The 20,403-nt window shown below is 55.8% G+C and overlaps 1 protein-coding gene across 11 annotated transcripts in view; it reads left to right on the plus strand.

The window, feature by feature from the left end:
• Nucleotides 1–20,403, plus strand: part of NAV1 (neuron navigator 1) — a 232,671-nt gene that overhangs the window by 190,573 nt on the left and 21,695 nt on the right. For 5 of the 11 annotated variants that reach the window (XM_051820452.2, XM_070055083.1, XM_051820456.2 and 2 more), the window contains 12 exons: nt 2,264–2,402; nt 2,644–2,941; nt 4,051–4,744; nt 5,199–5,642; nt 6,896–6,937; nt 7,528–7,676; nt 9,359–9,529; nt 10,570–10,622; nt 11,061–11,084; nt 11,192–11,269; nt 14,092–14,175; nt 14,425–14,536. In XM_051820452.2, the coding sequence (XP_051676412.2) occupies nt 2,264–2,402; nt 2,644–2,941; nt 4,051–4,744; nt 5,199–5,642; nt 6,896–6,937; nt 7,528–7,676; nt 9,359–9,529; nt 10,570–10,622; nt 11,061–11,084; nt 11,192–11,269; nt 14,092–14,175; nt 14,425–14,536 (2,288 nt within the window). The remainder of the gene's footprint in view (nt 1–2,263; nt 2,403–2,643; nt 2,942–4,050; nt 4,745–5,198; nt 5,643–6,895; nt 6,938–7,527; nt 7,677–9,358; nt 9,530–10,569; nt 10,623–11,060; nt 11,085–11,191; nt 11,270–14,091; nt 14,176–14,424; nt 14,537–20,403) is intronic. The other 6 variants (XM_051820454.2, XM_070055085.1, XM_051820451.2 and 3 more) reach the window with 3 other exon arrangements.

Raw genomic sequence — 20,403 nt, forward strand, 5'->3', positions numbered from 1 at the left:
TGTCCCGGGCACGTACCTGCACTCCACTGAAACAGAGGCGTGGGGCGAATCCCCAGGTTGGTGCGGTGTGCCCCGCCCCCTCCCCTGCCCTGTTGAGCAGAGCCAGAGGACAAACAGCCAGCAGACAGAGACACAGGGGTGCTTTGGAAGGAAGCGTGGGAAACTTAACGGTGGTGGTTGCGGTGGAATTAAAAATAGGAAGGCAGATAAGGGACATTTCTCCTTACAGTTTCATGGGCTGCTTGAATCTCCACCCTCGCGTGCATTACTTCCCTAACTCTTTAAAGAAAGGAGCTGTGCCTCACCAATGCAGATGTTAACCCTTGGGTAGCAACACCAGAATTTTCCTTGGGTTCAGAACCTGCAGAGCAACCCTGCTTGATAATTTGGGGCTTCTGCTTTGTGTCTGTGGAAGAAGCACTTTGGAGGTCCCAGCGCTCCTAGAAGGCAGACCTCCCTCATCCATTTCAGTGTCGGGCTTCCCATAGCTAGGGCAAAGGAAGGTTTCTTTCAGGACTCTGGGGCTCTGGCAGTCTTTCTTTTCGAAGGGCCAGTCCGTAAGAGCTTTCTCCGCTCTGCTCCAAGACCTTGCTTCCCAGTAATTAATCTCAGATGAAAGATTTGGCGCTCCAGGCTTCCTCTGTCTCCGACCTCAGAGAAGCATGCTGTGAATACTTGTTTGTTTGCTTGCCAGAGATCTTATCTTGCCCTGGAAGGGCTGATAGGGTCATAAAACCAGCTTCAGATATGTGTCCTCCGTATTCTCTTCAGGATGGGTGGTGTGGGATATCTCAGTCCAGGACAGATGTGAGCTTTAAGATGTGTCAGAACCAGGGGAGGTTGGTTGTCACTTGATAATGGCTGTGTGTCACAACAGCGCTATTGAAACAACTCTGTAGTATGCTCTCAACTCCGTGCTTTCTTTGCTGTTTCTCAACGTATTGGATAAATCACTGCAGAGCAGCCAAGCCAAATGTCCAAACCACCCACTTCCCTATTCCCAGCACATGAATTAGAGGGAGGCCAGCTGAAATCTGGGCCAAGCACTTAGATGGCTTGTATGTCTGATTTTTGTTCCATGATGTGAAACTCAAAATAAACCAAAAAGAAAAAAATGTCCACATACTGGCCAATTCACCAAAAACATCTCAAGCCTTGTTCGTTCCTGCACACGTGTGAAGCTGACAAACGGACACGCTCTGGACTCAGACACCGGGATGGAACGATGCCCCTTACCCTGCACAAACAGATGCTAATGTGGAGCCGTCTCACCGAACTTCAGTGGTCAGCTCGAGGCTCCCAAACTTGAGTGAAATCTGAAGAACTTGTTAGGGTCCAGAAGAATTGTGAAAGACTTGGAAAACGAGGCCCTTGAAGACAGACTGTAGGAGGTAGAAAATGATGAATGTGACGAACAAGAAACATGGGACCAGCAAGGCTAGAACAAGAGAAAACTGGTGTCAGTGGTAGAGAGGCTGTTCCGTGCAGATGTTATAGACAAACCTGCTTAAACCTGAAGATGATTGGCGCATCAGCTGTAAACATGTGGCCGCTGTGGAAGGTCTTAGTCCGTGGACCAGGGTTCTCAGAGACAGACGCCTAACAGCGGTCTCTCGCTGGATGCCAGGACGCTGAGAGCCCAAGCGGCTGGAGAAATGCAACCATCCAGCGTGGGTCTGGCACCTCTGCTTGGCACAGCCCTCCCGATTGGCCCATTTACCTGCACAGCCGTCCTAGCTGTTGAGAGGCAGGATCTGGTCCAGGAGGGGTAGACTGGAGGAATGGAGAGCCCTTGAGAGGGCACACGCAGGTCAGCTCTAGGTGACTCTAGAAATGTCTTTGTCTGGCCCCTTGTTACCAGGAATGGGCATTTTGAGGGAAAGCGATACCTGGAGAACACGTCTGAAAATGAGCAAAGGTGAGGTAGTGCTGAAGATGGAGGCCAGTTATAGGGGGAGGAAATTGTATAATTAAATTGATCCAAAAATGACCTTGTCTTTATAACAGAGCTTTCTGTTAAGGAGATAAAACATCGTTTACCAGATAAAAAGAGTCTCTTCCCTTTGTTTAAAAAAAAGAAAAGACAGAAACCACCCAGATGCAGGGAAACATTTGAGTTACTGGCAATCCCCAGAACTAAGCCCCAGCTTTCTCTTCTTGGCCAGTCTATACAGTGGTCCAGCGCCATTCTTCCATCAGGACAAAAAATTTACTTCTTGCCTTGGCTTCTGTTTTAACTGCTGACCTTGATCTCTCCCTGCAGCTGGGATGAGAGCAGTTCCATCAGCAGCGGGCTCAGCGATGCCTCGGACAACCTCAGCTCGGAAGAGTTCAACGCCAGCTCCTCACTCAACTCCCTCCCGACCACTCCCACGGCTTCCCGCAGGAACTCTACAGTAGTGGTACGGGACTCTGCAGCCACCTGCTCAGGATGAGCCCCAGGGCCGACAGGGCAGCACCTGTGCTGATGGGGGGGGGTGGGGGTGGGGGGGGGAGCTTGCATGTGCACAGAGTAGTTGGGTGGAGACCCTCGCTTGACCACCTGCTCACCACAGAAGACCCCCCTCCCTGTCTATTCCCCTGTCCCCACGTGAGTGTCTCACTCACGTGAGTGTCTCACTCTGCCTTGTTCCCTCTCTTTAGCTACGCACTGACTCAGAGAAGCGCTCCCTGGCAGAAAGTGGGCTGAGCTGGTTCAGCGAATCCGAGGAGAAGGCCCCCAAGAAACTGGAGTACGACAGCGGGAGCCTGAAGATGGAACCTGGGACTTCCAAGTGGCGGAGGGAGCGGCCCGAGAGCTGTGACGATTCGTCCAAGGGTGGGGAGCTGAAGAAGCCCATCATCCTGGGGCACCCCGGCTCCCTGAAGAAGGGCAAGACCCCCCCGGTGGCTGTCACTTCCCCCATCACCCATACGGCGCAGAGCGGCCTCAGAGTCGCAGGTAAGCCTGCAGGAAAGGAAACGCGTGGCCCTTTTCCTAATGGTCCTTTGCCCTGGGTGGTGACTGTGTCTGCCTTTCCCCGTCTGGGCTCGGGGCCGCCCTGAGACTCAGGAAGCATAAGTGTTACTCACTCTACTTTACAAATGTGCCAACATTCTCTGGAGAGAAATGCGATGAGGGTGAGTGGCTGGGCCGGAAGCGCGCAGCCTGAGAGGCAGCGCAGTGAGATGTGACGTCCACGTCCCGAGGCCGGGGCGGCCTCCCTCCAGGGCTGGCCCTGCCATTCGCTCTTTCCTCTCCCGAGACACCTGTCGGTGCGCTCGTCTTCACAAGGTGGTGCTTGGCAGGGTGCCGGGAGGCCCTGGGAACGTGCTGAGTCACATGACTGCAGGGATGACGTTAGCGGTGTTCTTCCTGTCCCCAGACACTCGCTTGACATCCCAGGAGGATGGTGACCCATCAGCCCTTGCAGCAGGGACGGGCATTTCCAGCCAGTCATGGGTGACTGGGAGCTGATGCTCTGTCCCGCGACTTCCTCTCCTTATCTTCTCTTCCTTGCCGGCTTATTAGATATAGTCCTTTCTTGATCACTTTTGTGGCTGAGTTACAGAGAGAAAGGTCTTCCATCCACCTGGTTCACCCCCCAAATGGCCACAACTGCTGGAGCTGGGCTGATCTGAAGCCAGGAGCCAGCAGCTTCCTCTGGGTCTCCCACGTGGGTGCAGGGGGCCAAAGCACTTGAGAATCTTCCGCTGCTTTCCCAGGCCATAAGCAGAGAGCTGGGTTGGAAGAGGAGCAGCCAGGACTTGAACCAGTGCCCATATGGGATGCTGGCTTAGCCTGCTGTGCCACTGTGATGGCTCCTGCCTCTTTCATTTTAACCAAAATGGACCTTGCCACAGAAAACAACGAAACCCCTACCCTCCCAACCCCACCCACCGAGGGTCCCCCGGCAAGAAGCTTCATGAGCTTGTCCAGTAGCTGCCTGCCCACACTGAAGCCCGTAGAATTCTGCAACACCCTGAGGGCTTCCCCTGCTCTCACAAACAAGAGGGAAGAATTCCTACGGTTCTGGTCCATTTCAGCCACTCTCCTCCTACTTCCTGCAGGCAAACCAGAAGGCAAAGCCACGGACAAGGGCAAGCTTGCTGTGAGAAACACTGGGCTGCAGCGCTCCTCCTCCGACGCCGGCCGGGACCGCCTGAGTGATGCCAAAAAGCCGCCGTCAGGCATCGCCCGGCCCTCCACTTCGGGGTCTTTCGGCTACAAGAAGCCCCCTCCTGCCACAGGCACCGCCACCGTCATGCAGACGGGTGGCTCGGCCACTCTGGGCAAGATCCAGAAGTCCTCGGGCATCCCGGTGAAGCCCGTTAACGGGCGCAAGACGAGCTTGGATGTGTCTAACAGCGCAGAGCCCGGCTTCCTGGCTCCCGGAGCCCGTTCCAACATCCAGTACCGCAGCCTGCCCCGGCCGGCCAAGTCCAGCTCCATGAGCGTGACCGGTGGGCGGGGTGGACCGCGCCCCGTCAGCAGTAGCATTGACCCCAGCCTCCTCAGCACCAAGCAAGGGGGCCTCACTCCCTCCAGACTGAAGGAGCCTTCCAAAGTGGCCAGTGGGCGGACCCCACCGGCTCCTGTCAACCAGACGGACCGGGAAAAGGAGAAGGCCAAAGCCAAGGCAGTGGCCTTGGACGCGGACAACATCTCCCTGAAGAGCATCGGCTCCCCGGAAAGTACTCCCAAGAACCAAGCAAACCACCCGCCGGCCGCCAAGCTGGCGGAGCTGCCGCCGACCCCTCTCAGGTAAGGTACCCCGCTTAGACTGGGGGGGGTGTGACCTGTTCCCCCCCGCCATTGTCTCTAGGCCTGTGTGTGGGTCTCCCCCCACCCCCTGATCCTCTGTGCAATTCTCTTCTTCCTCTTTGACAACCGTGTTGGACACTCATCTCTTCCCCACAATGCCCCGATCCACCCTTAACCTGTCTTCAGCACGTTACTATGTGTGGTGACACACGGATGCCTGTTTGCATGTAACTCACTTATGTCTCCTGTGTGCACCTGCTGTCTTCCCTCCTTAACACCGAAGATGCCCCAAGTCGGGTATCAGATTTCGCAGCAGTGTTAGGATAAGCCTCTCTGAACCTGACGAATAGCCAGGAACCAAGGTACCATGCCCAGGTTCCTCTAAAGCTGAGGTTCCATATCCTCTTGCTCTCTACTTCTGTTATCCTAAGTATATTCTCTCTGCTTCTCCCAGGACCACGGCTAAGGGCTTTGTCAAGCCGCCCTCACTCGCCAACCTGGACAAGGTCAACTCCAACAGCCTGGACCTACCATCGTCCAGCGACCCCCATGCTTCCAAAGTCCCAGATCTTCATCCCACAAGCTCCACCTCGGGGGGTGCTCTCCCTTCTTGCTTCACCCCTAGTCCAGCGCCCATCCTCAATATTAACTCCGCCAGCTTCTCCCAGGGCCTGGAGCTCATGAGCGGTTTCAGTGTCCCAAAGGAGAGCCGCATGTACCCCAAACTCTCGGGCCTGCACAGGAGCATGGAGTCCCTCCAGATGCCGATGAGCCTACCCAGTGCCTTCCCCAGCAGTCCACCCGTCCCTGCCCCCCCTGCCCCAGCTGCTGCCCCCCCAGAGGAAGAGGCTGAAGAGCTGAGCTGGACTGGAAGCCCCAGAGCCGGGCAGTTGGACGGGTAGGTGGCCGGGCCAGAGCTGAGCTGCGGCCTGTCCCTGTGCTACAGGCTCCTTTGTCCCCTAGCAGTGCTATTCCGTATTCGATTGTCTCTGTGTGACTTTCAAAAACGCTCACATATATTAGGTAATCTCATTTGCTGTGCAACGCCTTAGGATCTTTTGGGTTCTGTGTGATTATTGTTCTCGTCTGCCACATGGGGACACGGTGCACAGAGATGTCAAGTACTCAGGATTTGTTGAGCCTGTCACCCGGAGCATCTGCGTCCCAGCCCAGATTCATTTCTGTTCTGTCACAGCCTGGTCTTGGTCTCCTGTCCAGGAGCTCTTCCATAGCTAACCACACCTCAAGTCCCAGCCGGAGAAAAAACGTTCAGTATTCCCAACGAATCTCCCGAGCTGGAGCCAGGCAAAGGCTGCAGCCTCTCTGTTTTGGGTATGGGGAGGAAATGGACTTGTGTTTGCTGTCCACTCTTCCAGGTCTAGATCCCTTCAGTCTGTGTTTTTTTTTTTTTTTTACAGGCAGAGTGGACAGTGAGAGAGAGAGACAGAGAGAAAGGTCTTCCTTTGCCGTTGGTTCACCCTCCAATGGCCACTACGGCTGGTGCGCTGTGGCTGGCGCACGGCGCTGATCCGAAGGCAGGAGCCAGGTGCTTCTCCTGGTCTCCCATGCAGGTGCAGGGCCCAAGCACTTGGGCCATCCTCCACTGCTTTCCCGGGCCACAGCAGAGAGCTAGCCTGGAAGAGGGGCAACCGGGACAGAATCCGGCGCCCCGACCGGGACTAGAACCCGGTGTGCCGGCGCCGCTAGGTGGAGGATTAGCCTATTGATCCGTGGCGCCGGCCAATCTGTGGTTCTAAACTTTGGTTTCTTTGTGCTTTTTTAAAATGCTTATTTATTTATTTGAAAGGCAGAGTTGCAGAGAGGGAGAGGGACAGACAGAGAGAGAGATCTTCCATCTACTGGTTCACACCCCAAATCTCTGTAATAGCCAGGGCTGAGCCAGGCTGAAGCCAGGAGCCTGGAACTCCATCCAGGTCTCCCATGTGGGTGCAGGGGCCCAGGTCATTGGGCCATCTTCTGCTGCTTCCCCTGGCACATTAGCAGGGAGCTGGATCTGAAGTGGAGCAGCCAGGGCTCGAATCGGGCTCACATGAGGTGCCGGTGACATGGGCATGATGCAGGCCCCAAACTCTGGTTTCTAAGATGGACCCATGTACTTCTCTCTGACTTTCTCTCTCTCTGTCTCCACAGTAACCAGCGGGATCGGAACACTCTTCCCAAAAAAGGGCTCAGGTAACCCTTAAATGTGTTTTTTCTCCCCTGGGCCTGGGACTGACTCCTTGTCTGTACGAAAACTAATAGTGTGCCCCGGCCCTGGCCCCAGCCCCAGCCATGAGTCCAGTGACCCTTTGAGCCGCATCATTTCTGTGTGGTCCTGCATGGATGAAACCTAGCAGCCTGCCCCAGCTTTCACAGCAGGGGTTCCTTGATGGTGGTGGGGCCGTAGGGGAGACAAGTTTGCAGCTGGGAATCCCACACTTGCCTGCACCTGCCTGTTGTACTCTTTCTCCCTTAGCGTGAGGCGAGCAGCCTGCCTGTGGGGTTGCTCACAAGCCCTGTGTGGTTCTCCCTTACTATATCTCCATGAGGTCGTTCCGTGGGGCGGGGGCTCCTGCAGCCAGAGTGCACAGCCAGAAGCAGGAGGCCCTGAAGTGAGCCCCTGCCGGGAACACGGAGGGCCTGGGAGAAGGGACTTGAGTGGCATTGGTGCCCCCCTCCCCCCCGTCCTGCTCTCCCACACCCTCCGTGCTGCCAGCACTGTGTCCTGCTGTGTTGGGCCCAGGCCCAGGCCCCAGACTGAGTCCTGCTGCTGCTGTCTACAGGTACCAGCTGCAGTCCCAGGAGGACACCAAGGAGAGGCGGCACTCCCACACCATCGGCGGGCTGCCCGAGTCCGACGACCAGTCCGAGCTGCCTTCCCCCCCTGCACTCTCCATGTCCTTGAGTGCAAAGGGCCAGCTTACCAACGTAGGTCAGTGTTTCCCAACTGTGGCATGGGGTGAAGAGGGCCCCACGAGGCGGCGTGCACCTATGCTATGGGCTGCTTCGTGGAGCCTCGGTTTGTCCGCCGAGATGAGATTGGATGCAGAGTGCTGCAGGATGCCACATTGCAAAGTTGCCCCTGAGCACAGGTGGTGGGGGTCCTTGTAGCATCAGAGAGTCTGAATGATGGCGTGGAAGAGCCAGAAGCTAAAGGCTGGGGATCAGGCCAGTGCGGTGAGCTGGCACATGGAGCTGCCGGAAGGGCGCAGCCGCACCCCGTAGCACCGGGACGGCTGGTGGGAGGGCAGTGCGGAAAGGCTCGGCTGGCAGGGAGGAAGCAGGGAGCAGTCGTCGATTGCCAAGGGTGCGCCCGGCCTTCAGAACCTGAAAAGTCCAGATCCCCCAACCGCCCTTTCTGGGCTAGAGCTGACGAAGGCCTGTGCTGGCCACACCCTTTCTGAAGGCCAGGGAGATGAGAAGACAGAAGGAAATGGCTCTGTGATTCAGAGCCGGGGCGGGGCAGGCGCTGGGGGCGGAGGCCCGGCACAGAAGCATGGCAGCCCTGGTTTTGGGAAGCAGCTGCCAGGGTGGGCGCCCTAGGAGTCCTGCTCAGGAGCTGGGAGAGGCCTGTGGCCGCCTGCTGCATCTGTCTAGACCCGTGTCTTCTTTGAGCTGAGTGAGGGCAAGCAGTCGACACAGGACAAGGAGTTGTAACTACAAGACGGCGGGGAGGAGGAGGAAAGGCAGGAGGGAGGATCATCTGGCCTCTGAAGGACCATTGAGGGCGCAGTAGGGCCTGTGTGCTGTCCATGAGGGTTGAGGACCAAGCGAGGAGAATGTGTTTATACTGGACAGTGATGGAGTGGGCTAGACCATTGTCAGCAGGCGGACTGGGAAGGGCCGGGCCAGAGAGGTGTGAAATCTTCTGCGTGGGTCTTCAGGCGCAGGTTAGAAGACTGTGCACCCAAGGGGAGGCCAGAGACAGAGCAGGGAGCTCCGTGTGGGCGCGTGCCCCGAGGGGCTGTCCTCCCTTCAGGGGCAGGGGCAAGGGTCCTGCAGGTGAGCAGGGACCCTGCAAGCCGAGCCTGCTGCTTTGCAGCTGTTTGTCTGGCCTTCCAGACATGGGAAGGCTGAGCATGGAGGGCCATGGTTCCTGTTGCTTTAGAGCTAACCTGAAGCAACCCAGAGCGACACAGCTTTGTGGGGAGACTCCCTGCCATAGGGCCACGCCCCGTGGGGGTCGCAGCCTGGCCCCTTTCTCTGGCCGGATCTTTAGCATCGTTCAGATCCGAGTCTTGGTCTGAATTCCCAGTCCTCCCAAGCTGTCGCCAGCCGTGCTCCAGAGAACTGCAGCATCCCATTCTCACCGGCGCACCCCCGCGATGGCAGGGTTTCCAAAGAGCTGCCAAGCCCCCAATCCGGGCTTCCTGAGCTGCAGCCCCGAGGCAGGCAGGGTCAGGGAAGACCCCCCCCGCTTCCAGGCTTGCTCTCCTAACCATCAGCTGCCTGCACACTCCCACCGGCCCCCCACCCCTCCTCTCCTGTCCCCCGACCCCCGTTGGCCTCTTCCGCTCCCGGTGCGCCACCCGCCAAGGGCCCGGAGAGCTCATGACCCTGCCTCTTCTCCTGCCCTCCCCTCCCTCTCCCGTCCCCTTCCCTCTGTCCTTCTAGTGAGTCCCACTGCGGCCACCACGCCGAGAATCACTCGCTCCAACAGCATCCCCACCCACGAGGCCGCCTTCGAGCTGTACGGCGGCTCCCAAATGGGGAGCACCCTGTCCCTGGCCGAGAGACCTAAGGGGATGATTCGGTCAGGATCCTTCCGAGACCCCACGGATGATGGTGAGACTCCACGCCAGCGCGGTTCGCACCCATTCCAGCCCTGCTGGGTCCCCCAGCCGCCTCCACCTCCACCACCACCACCACACATGCACGTGCACACACACACGATTCACATCAAGCTGGGCCATTTCAGCTCTTTCTTCCCATACCTTTGAAGGGTCTGGGGGCCCAGAAGCCTTGGGTGGCACCGCCTGGCACGGGCCTTTGGGATGGAGCATCTGTCATTGGGGCTGGGGTGGGAGACCGAGCGTGGAGGGGTTAAGTGGTACCTTCGGGGTGCTCAGAAAAGCCCTGTCTTGCACCCCCTCTTTCTGGCCACAATCTTTCCTCCCCACAGTCTCTGATACCAGGACCTAATGGCAGCTCTTCAATCCTTGCAAAGAGTTAGGCATCTGATTCCTCTTTCCAGAATGTTCTGAAGAGTAGCTTCATGGGCCCATCTGGCTGTTGGTGGTGATCTGAGTGTTGGTGTGGCTCAGGGGCTGGAAGCCCAGGCCTCGTGGTGGACTAGACCTCCTGGCAGTGTTGGCAGGACGCATTGCTTGCAGATGGGCTCTCGTTCTCTGCCGCTTCCTCAGACGAGGATCCCTCCCTTCCTCACTGTTTCCACCCGAGCGGTGCCCAGGCACGTGCCCCTGGGCTGCGAAGAGGAGGCCCAGGCAGAAGGCAGCTGTGGTTCCCAGCAGCTTTGATGAGAGCCTCCCCTCCCCTCCCCGCAGCCTAAGCCCTTTCTGGCCTGGGAAGATGAGATGCGACCATCCCCGCACACCTCCTTCCCCTCTGCCCCTCCAAGCAGGCTGAGCCGGGACGCCATCCCTGGGCTGCCAGAGACTATAGACAGACAGGAGGCTGGCTGTGCTGGGGACCCTGTCTCCCTGGGGCTACCTGCCGGCTTTGGGCTGCTGTGACACCACTTGGGTTCTTCCTGTTTGCTCCAGCTGCCCTCCAGAGTCAGAATCCAAACTCCTGCCTTAGGGCTGCACCCAGGACCTGCTTGTACCAGGAACACCTGCTAACTCTGTGTGTTCTCTTTCTTTCAGTCCACGGCTCCGTGCTGTCCCTGGCCTCCAGCGCCTCCTCCACGTACTCCTCAGTAAGAGCATGAACTTCTCCCCCTGCCCCGCTCTGCTCTGTGCTCCCCGGGATAGCTGGGCAGGGCCTGCAGTGCCTTCCTTCCACCTTGTGGATATGGGGCGGTGGCTGAGCGGCCTGCAGCCCTTGGCTCTTGGCTGTTGGGGCTTCCTTGGTTGTTGGAGCTAGGTTGACTCTAGTTGGTGGCTGTCAGGGTTCATTTTCCAACTGATCAGCGTCTCTTTGCCCAACCTTCGTGGCCGTGACAAAGTTGGCTGGAGGTGAACTCCAGAGAAATCCATTTATTTAAACCTGAGCCGAGTCCCATGAGGAGCCAGGGCTGGGACCCCAAGTCTTCAGCCTCCTGCCTCTCGGCGCCTCTCGCTTGCTCCGGGGCCCGGCTGCTTTGCCTCCGTAGTAACCACCTCCTCTCTCTCTCCTTCCTTGCACCCTTCTTCAGGCTGAGGAGAGGATGCAATCCGAGGTAGGGCGCGAAGCTTCGTCTCTGCTCGTTAATGCTGCTGCACCCCGTGTCCGCCCACTTCCCGTACATCTTCTGCCACCAGTAGTTTCTTTCTCTTCCTTTCACAGCAAATCCGGAAGCTTCGTAGGGAGCTGGAGTCATCCCAGGAAAAAGTGGCCACCTTGACGTCTCAGCTTTCAGCCAATGTGAGTGCCGTGGTGTGGGGAACGGCCCGGGAAGTGACCCATCTGACACAGATCGCCCTGGGCGTGGGCCCCGAGGGCATGGGCTTCTTTCCAGTTCACACATGGAGAATCAGGGCACTGCCCTTTTCCGAGTCCCAGTTTTTATAAAGAACCGTTTTTGCCCCCTTTACCTAAGGAACAGGAATGGCTGTGCTCGTGTCTGGTGGCCTTGGAAACCCCAAGGAAGAGAGGGAGAGAGAGAGGGAGAAAGAGGGAGAGAGAGGGAGAGAGGGAGAGGGAGGGGGGGAGAGAGAGAGGAAGAGAGAGGGAGAGAGAGGGAGAAAGAGAGGAAGAGAGAGGGAGAAAGGGAGAGAGAGGGGAAGAGAGAGAGGGAGAGAGAGAGGGAGAGAGAGAGGGAGAAAGAGAAGAAGAGAGAGGAAGAAAGAGGGAGAGGAAGAGAGGAAGAGAGAGAGGGGGAGAGAGAGAGAGGAAGAGAGACAGAGGAAGAGAGAGAGACAGAGGGGGAGAGAGAGAGAGGGAGAGAGGAAGAGAGAGAGACAGGGAGAGAGAGAGAGAGAGAGAGAAGAGGGAGAGAGAGAAAGAGAGAGGGAGACAGGGAGAGAGAGGGAGAAAGGGAGACGGAGAGAGAGGGAGAGAGAGAGAGAAAGAGAGGAGAGAGAGGGAGACAGGGAGAGAGAGGGAGAAAGAGAGAAGGAGAGAGAGGGAGACAGGGAGAGAGAGGGAGAGAGGGAGAGAGAGGGTATTGTCAGAGGTTCTGTGTGGAGGTGCAAGCAACCTTGCTGTTGGCCGTGGTCACACGGCCCCGAAATCCTGTGCCCACTGCCCTGGGTGTGTCTCGTCTGTCCCTGGGCAGGCACTGATTTGGTCATTAGAATCCTCTCTGGTGACCACAGAAGCCCAACTCCCTCGTTCACAACTGCCTCTCCCAGTCCTGGACGGCTGGCTGAAAGGATCCCGGCCAGGGTCCGCCCTCGGTGACTTCCTTTTTTTTTCCCTTTGGCCTTGCTCTGGCTGCGTGGTGAGGTCGGGCGTGCCGAAGCCACCTCCTCTAACCGCGCGGTTCCTCCCCTGTGGCCGAGCTGCAGACGCAGAACACAGGAGCCATTTTCCCCAAAGCTGTAAACAACAGCTGAGCCGGATCTGCGGGAGCTTTCCAAGTGTTCACACACAAAGAGCCATGTCTGCAGTTTCCACAGTGGCTTCTGGTTCTCTCCCTTCCTTTCCTCTCCAGGGAGTCCAGCTGTCGGGCCTGGGGTCTGTCCCCTGGAGTCGGGGAGAGGACTCCCCCACCCCGACCTTGGCTGTTCCCAGTCTGTTTCGGCAGCAGTTCCCCAGTACACAGCTCTTCCTCTCGATCCGCTTCCCGCAGACCCACGGTTCACCGGGTGCACACGGACTAGCGTGTTGCCACACTTTCTCCCACTCTGGGGGACCTTTAACAAATCAAGAACCTTCTTCCCCCTCCCTGGTGCCGCACCCTCCACGGCCCGTGGCTGGGTCACGTCCCGCACACCCCAGGAAATTCATGTCTGGGAGATGCCGGAGCGAGAGGCGCCGGGGAGGCAGAGAACCTTATTATGTCTGATTCACTGACGCTGCAATCTGCCAGCCATCGTGCTGTCAAGGCTGGGTTGCAGCCAAGAAAACGAATGTAGACGGTGATTTTTTTCTTAGAACAGGAAGTTCCATTTGGCTAAGCAAGAACTCACTCAGCACCCAGGCACCCAGGCCCATGAATCCCAGAGGCAGGTTTTCACCCAGGGTTGGAGCCCCGCCCCCTGGGAAGGAGGTGCGATGTCAGGACTCCCGGAAGGTCCCACAGTCCTCTTTGGGGTCCTGCGATCCCAGGTTCTGTGGAACCTGCTGGCTGCTGAAGTGGAGGGCACAGCCTGGATGGACCAGGAGGGGCTCCAGCCACTGAGCCCACCAAATGCTAGCCTGCCTGCAGACCCACTGCATAGCCTGGGGGTCTGGTGGGCACCGTGGCCTGAGGCTGGGATTAGGGGGAAGTGCAGAGTAGGGAGACACACAGGTGGAAGGGTGAGATAGCCCAGGACCAAGCTGGGAAGAGCACGTGGGAAGCTGGGGTTCTTGGGGTGAGCCTGAGGTGGAGAAGACAGAAGGCCGCTGTCCAGCAGGTGGAGGGGAACAGCCCAGGTCGGGATGCCTTCCTGCCAAAGAGCCCAGGCCCTCCCTGCAGAAAAGCTCTTGGGGTCCAGGCCTTGATGGATGGGTAAACAAGGGAGCATCCTGGGCTGTGCCCATCGCTACCTGCGGGGCTCACCAGCCTGCTCACTGATGGCTGTTTCTCTGTCCCCAAGGTTCCCCCTGCATAGTCCAGGGCCTCGTCCCTTCACTTGTCTAGACTTCTGGCCGCTGATTGGCCCAGAGTTGGAACCGTGCACCCCTGGGGCCTTGGCTCCCAGCTCAGCTCTCCCTGGGCTGCCTCTGTGTCTTCCTCCAGCTCTTGTGAAACACGCCTGACACCTAGTGGCCAAACGGTGGCATGCCCTCGAACTGCGCGAGCTCTCCCAGCCCTGCAAGTGGAGCTGTGCCCTGCAAAGCAACAGCTTCCAAGCAAGCCCAACTTCAGAGTGGAGGCCACCTGGGAGCAGAGGGGCAGGTGTCCCAGCAGCTTCCCCAGAGAGGGCGTTTGGTCCCCCGGGGACCAGCCCACTACACGGTCGAGGAGTAAACCCCTGGGGGTTCCTTGGCCTCAGTCAGCTCCGAGATAGAAAACCCAGTAGGGCTACTTGCCATGGCCGTCACTGCTCTGCCCAGCCCCGTGCAAAGTGAGGCGCCTCTCTGTGTGTTTGTGGCAGGCTAACCTCGTGGCTGCCTTCGAGCAGAGCCTGGTGAATATGACGTCCCGCCTGCGACACTTGGCAGAGACAGCCGAGGAGAAGGTGAGGTGCCTGGGCGGGGAGCTCCCCTGAACAGCCCAGCCAGGGCCAGCCCGCCTCCCTGCCACACGCACGAGTGCCAGTTCCTCCCTGCCCGACTGTCCCCCGCTTCTCAGCCTGCTCCCCGGACAGCGGGGACAGACTCCTTGTGCCTAGCCCCCACCCTGGGGCTCCAGTGCCCGGCCCACCGCCTGGTGCTTGGTGAATGCTGCCGCCCGTCCCCACAGGGACACCTTCCTGCTTCTGTCGTAGGACACCGAACTGCTGGATCTGCGAGAAACCATCGATTTTCTGAAGAAGAAGAACTCCGAGGCCCAGGCCGTCATTCAGGGAGCCCTCAATGCCTCAGAAGCCACGCCCAAAGGTGAGACACCCGGCTGCAGGTGCAGGGAGAGCGGGAGGTTTTTGCGGAGTGTTGTCTGGGCCCACGATACACCAGACGCTGTAGCAAACTCCTAGAAGGTGAGGGCTCAGAGCTGCCCTCCAGCAGCTGGTCAACGAGAGGTGCCGGGGGTGATGGCATGCAGAGGAGACCCGTAATCAGTCGTCAGGCTGCGCCAAAGAGCTGTCTGAGGCCACCATTCAGGCTGCGCTGCACTTCATGCAGCTGTGCCGTGTGCCCACGCTCACACGGGGTGCCCCTCAATGGGGACGCCAGCGAGCAGCCCAGCTGCAGGTTGCAGGGTTCAAATGGCAGGTCTGCCGCTCCGTAGCGGACAGTCACGGGTCTGGGAGTCTGACGCCCAGAACAGCTGTGGTCCGTGCCCCCAGCGAGGCCCTCGGGACACTGGCACTTCTGCTCCCATCCGAGTTAGCTTTCACTTTTCTCAAGCTCCTCACCCCACCACGGACACCTCAGCCTGCTGATCGCAGCCCCTGCCTCCCTCGTTGGGCAGTGGGCATCTTCAAGCAGGAATCCCATCGACTCCTGTCCACTGCATCGATTTAAGTCTATCCAGCCTGTATTTCTCTGTCTCCCGTTTTGTCCGAAGGAGCTGTTCCTTCTGGCCAAGGATGCCCACTCTACTCCCTCTCTCCCCTCTCACTCTGCTCCCACTCTCTCTCCCTCTCCCTCCCTCCCACGTCTCTGACTTTTGCTCTACGCACTCTCCTCTGTTACAGACCCGCTAAGGCTCTAGCCTCTCAAAGGGGGAAAAGACATATCTGTGTATCGACCTGACTTTCTGTCGTCCGAGCTCTCTCCCCCTCCGCAGTCAGCCTTACCTCCACCTCACATCTAAGTCTGCTGTAATTTTTATTCTTGTCACCATCACTCTACAAAACCACTTTCTCTGAAGTCCCCAGTGACCCCCATTTCTCCAAAATCCAACTTACTGTTTTTACCACTTATTTTCCTTGGCTGCTGTGTGACGGAGTTAACACCTATTCAGAAGTTTGTTGTTTGAGATCAGAGAAGGTGTGTTGGCACCACAGCACCGGCATATGGTGTTCAGACAGTGCCTCTCCCACGCACGCACACTGCCCATTCCCCAAAACGCAGCCCTGTTAGCCCCTTCTTTCATCATTGACTCCTCCCTTAGCTTCTTTTTATTTATTTATATGGGAGACACAGAGAGGTACAGAGTTCCCATGCACTGGGTCACTCCCCAGAGGCCCACAGTGAGCATCGAACTGGGTCAGGCCAAAGCCAGGAGCTGGGGACTCAGTGTGACCTCCCATGTTGGTGGCTAGGATGCAACCGCTTGATCCGTCAGCACTGCCTGCCGGGGTACACGGAAGCTGGGATCCAGGCGCTCTGACACGTGACGTGTTGTCTCAGCTGGCACCGGAGCCACAAGGCTCGTTGTCTGCGTCTCTTCACCTGGGATCTGAGTCCTTCCCATCTCCCCCTACTCTGTTCCTTCGTGGACCCTCCTCCAGTACTGGATTTTCCCAGGGCTCCATCCTCACCTTTCTGTCTACGTCTCTACTCGTTTTCCCTGATGTTCGTATCTACCTATAGCTCCTGCACATTTTTATAGAAGCTGAGATCTGATTGGTACGCTATAAAACTCTCTCTTTGTGAAACACACAGTTCAGTGGCTTTTAGCCTGTTTGCAGGGTTGTGCAGCCGTCACCTCTGTGTAATCCCACCCCCCTTCCAGCAGCTCACAAAGAAGCCCCAGTCCCCCTCTCTTCTCCTCCCACTCCCCGTGAACGCCGCACCTGTGCTCGGTCTCTGGGGATTTGCCTCTTGTGGGCACTTCACATGGGCAGGATCGTAGGCCGTGTGGTCTCCTGTGATGGGCAAAGCGTTTTCAGGATCCATCCATGTTGCTTCCTGTATCAGCACTCCGTTCCTCCTTGGGGCTGACCAGTATTCCATCGCGTGGATATGCTGTGGCTGTTTATCCGTTCATCAGTTGGTGCACCCCGGTTGTTTCTGCTCCTGGCCTCTCATGAGTAATGCTGCCATGGACGTTCACGGACAGGTGTATGCTCTCATGGACATATACCTGGGAGTGGGACTGGTGGTCGTGTGGGGACTCTGGGTTTGGCTTTGTAGAAGGCTGCTGTCCAAAGCACCTGAACCCTTTCATGGGCCTGCCAGCATTGTGTGCAGGTCCCAGTTCCTTGACTCCTGGCCCACACTCTCCCTGCCCTCTCTCTTCTGACAGCCATTCTAGTAGGTGTGAAGTGACATCTCCCTGCGGCTTTGAGAGAGGGAAAGACAGACGAGGAGGGTTCCAATCGCCATTTCACTCCCCAAGTGGCCACAGTGGCTGGGGCTGGGCCAGGCAGAAGCCAGGAGCCAGGAACCCATCTGGGTCTCCCACGTGAGTGGCAGAGACCCATGAACTTGGGCCATCTTCTGCTGCTGTTCAGGTGCATTAGCAGGGGAGCATCTGGGACAGAGCCATGGCTCTGATATGGGATGCCTGTGTGCAACCCACTGTGCTACAATGCCAGCCCTGATTTTTATATTCTTGATGACAGATGATACCAGCTTATTTTCTTGTGGTTATTTGCTAGTTTTACTGAAGGCACATGGCACAAAATTCAAAAAGCACCGAAGATGTCATAACTTTCTGAAAATTGTTTCTACAACCTAGCCTTTGCTCTTAAGCATACTATATAACATACCTGATAGGTTCACCACTCATTCAAATTGAAATAACAAAAAAGAGAGAGAGAGAGAGATAACTGATGGAAGACAGATGTATGCACGTATTTTGTTACCCTTCATTTTTTGTTTTTAATTAACTAATATCAGTTAAACTGATGTTTTAGAAGATTTATTTGAGACGCTGAAGGAGAGAAAGAGAGATCTCTGCTGATTCACTCTCCAAATAGGGCTGAGCCAGACAGAAGCCAGGAGCCTGGAACTCCATCCGGGACTCCCATGTGGGTGGCAGGCACCAAACCACTGCGGCCATCTTGTGCTGCTTTCTCAGGCACATTAGCAGGGAGCTGGATTGGAAGAGGAGCAGCCAGTGAAAACGTGGTATACTGGTGTTGCAGGTGGTGGCTTAACCCACTGCACTACAACGGCAGTCCCCAGTTAAACTGATTTCTGTCATAAACGCAATACACGTTCTGGGGGGAAATAGAAACTAGTGGTAGGCCCTTCAGCCAAATATTGCTTAACACCAGTGTTTAAATATAGTTTTTTTTTTTTTTTTTTTTTTTTTTTTTTTTTTTGAAAGTCAGAGTTACACAGAGAGAGGAGAGCAGAGAGAGAGGTCTTCCATCCGCTGGCCTACTCCCCAAATGGCCACAACAGCCAGAGCTGAGCAGATCTGAAACCAGGAGCCAGGAGTTTCTTCCAGGTCTCCCACATGGGTGCAGGGGCCCAAGGATTTGAGCCATCTTCTACTGCTTTCCCAAGCCATAGCAGAGAGCTGGATGGGAAGTGGAGCAGCTGGGTCATGAACCGGCGCCTGTATGGGTGCTGGTGCTCCAGGCCAGGGCGTTAACCTGCTGCACCTCAGCACTGGCCCCTGTTTAAATATAGTTTTGTTGTACATGATCACATCATTAATTTGCATATCGACTGTGGCTCCTTTAGTGCTAACACAGCAGAGCTGACTACAGCAAACATTTGCCACTGCCTGAGGGAAACTGCACAAAAGGGTTTATGGTTAAACACAAAATCCCTACCCCCCCCCCCAAGTACCCCTCAAGAAACCCATTCCCCAGAGGTAGGTATTGCTAATAGTTCTTGCAATTCTTTCCCGAAATAATAATCCATGTTTGCAAACAAACATACAAGAGCTCTTCAAAAGGTTTCATGTGCAAAGTGCATATTATGAAAAAAACTATGCATGGATTTCTGAATATGGATTTCTGAATTATTTTGCACCCAAATAAACTCACACTAACCTGCTATGACATGTCTGAGCAGGATCTAGTTTGAGGCACTGAGGAGGGTGAGACATTGGTTTAAAAACAGCTCCTATCATAGCAACCCGAATCCTGCTAAATTTAGAGCAAGAACAAAGATCAGATTTATGCTGAAGCCTGAGTAGAGGAATGGTGAAATCATTGATGCTTTATGACAAGTTTATGGGAACAATGCCACCAAGAAGTCAGCAGGTTATGAATGCAGAAGTCATTTTAAGAAGGGACAAGGTGAAGTTGAAGATGAAGCCCGCAGTGGCAGACAATCCACATTAATTTTCAAGGAAAAAAATTAATTTTGTTTGTGCCCTGCGTGTGACCAATGATTAACAGCAGAAATCATAGCCGACACCACAGACAATCTCAACTGGTTCAGCTTACACAGTTCTCACTGGAAAATCCAAATGGAGCAAACTTTCTGCTGAATGGCTGCCGAAACTGGGGTGCCCAGATCAGCCGCAGGCAAGGGCAGAGCTTTGCGTGGAAGTTCTAAAGCAAGCTTCTGAAACTTCTCTGGAAAAGTGTAGCAGGTGACGAAATACGGCTTTTCCAGTGTCCTCCTGAGGGCAGAGCGAGAGCAGTGGACCAGCCAAGAGCAAACGTCATGGCAACAGGTTTTTGGGATACTGAATGCACCGGGCTTGCTGGCTGTCTGGGAGGCCAAAGAATGATGACCTCTGCCTATCAGGAGGGTGGCGAAAGTGAGCCAAAGCCGGAGCAGAGGAGACCTGGGAAGCTTCCCCGGAGTCCTTCTCCTGCACAGTCCTCTTCTCTCTGCTCAGACAAGGGCAGTTTTTGCTCGGCTTTCCATGGGAAGTAATTAGGTATCCACCTGATAGGCCTGGGGGGTCCTACTCATTAACAATGTTTAATCTTCAGTCAGTGATGTAAAAAACTGTTGACAAGGCTAAATCACAAGACCTTGTCTCTTTGGGGATGGGTAAAGTGCTGGTATAAGAAGTATACGTTTTATGTGAAGTGTCTTGAACTTACTGGAGCTTACGCTGCGATATAAAGTTTTTTTTTTTATCTTTTTAAGTTTTTTTTTTTTAAAGATTTCATTTATTTATTTATTTTTTGAGAGGTAGAGTTACAGACAGTGAGAGGGAGAGAGAGAGACAGAGAGAAAGGTCCTCCATCTGCTGATTTACTCCCCAAATGGCCGCAATGGCTGGAGCTATGCTGATCCGAAGTCAGGAGCCAGGAGCTTCTTCCAGGTCTCCCACGTGGGTTGCAGGGGCCCAGGCACTTGGGCCATCTTCTATTGCTTTCCCAGGCCATAGCAGAGAGCTGGATCAGAAGAGGAGCAGCCAGGACTTGAACCGGCACCCATATGGGATACCAGCACTGCAGGCAGAGGCTTAGCCTACTATGCCACAGCACTGGCCCCTCTTTTTAAGTTTCTATGTATAGTTGAGAGGCAGGGAGACAGACAGGCAAACAGAGCGCTTCCATCTGCTGGTTCACTCCCCCAAATGCCTGCAACAGCCAGGGCTGGGTCAGGCCAAAGCCAGGATCCCAGAACTCAACCTGGGTTTCCCACGTGGGTGGCACAGACCCAGCTACTTGAGCCATCACCTGCTGCCTCCCAGACTGTGCATCAGCAGGAAGCTGGTAGCAGCAGTGGAACCAGGACTCCGACCTGGGCATTCCTGTATGGGGTGTGGGTAGCCTCAGTAGCGTCTTAACCACTGTGCAAAGGCTCACCCCTGATTTTTTAATTCCATTTGCTCACAGCAATTTAAGGTCCCCTATTCATGCATACTTTATATACGAATATATACATATATATGTATAATCATTTTTTATACTGATGAAAATTTCTTCACTTTAACTCAGCATATTCTCTTGAATTTTCTGCACCTTTTAAGATAACAGAAGTACTCTGTA

Source organism: Oryctolagus cuniculus, chromosome 13, assembly GCF_964237555.1.
Source record: "Oryctolagus cuniculus chromosome 13, mOryCun1.1, whole genome shotgun sequence".
NCBI lineage: Eukaryota > Metazoa > Chordata > Mammalia > Lagomorpha > Leporidae > Oryctolagus > Oryctolagus cuniculus.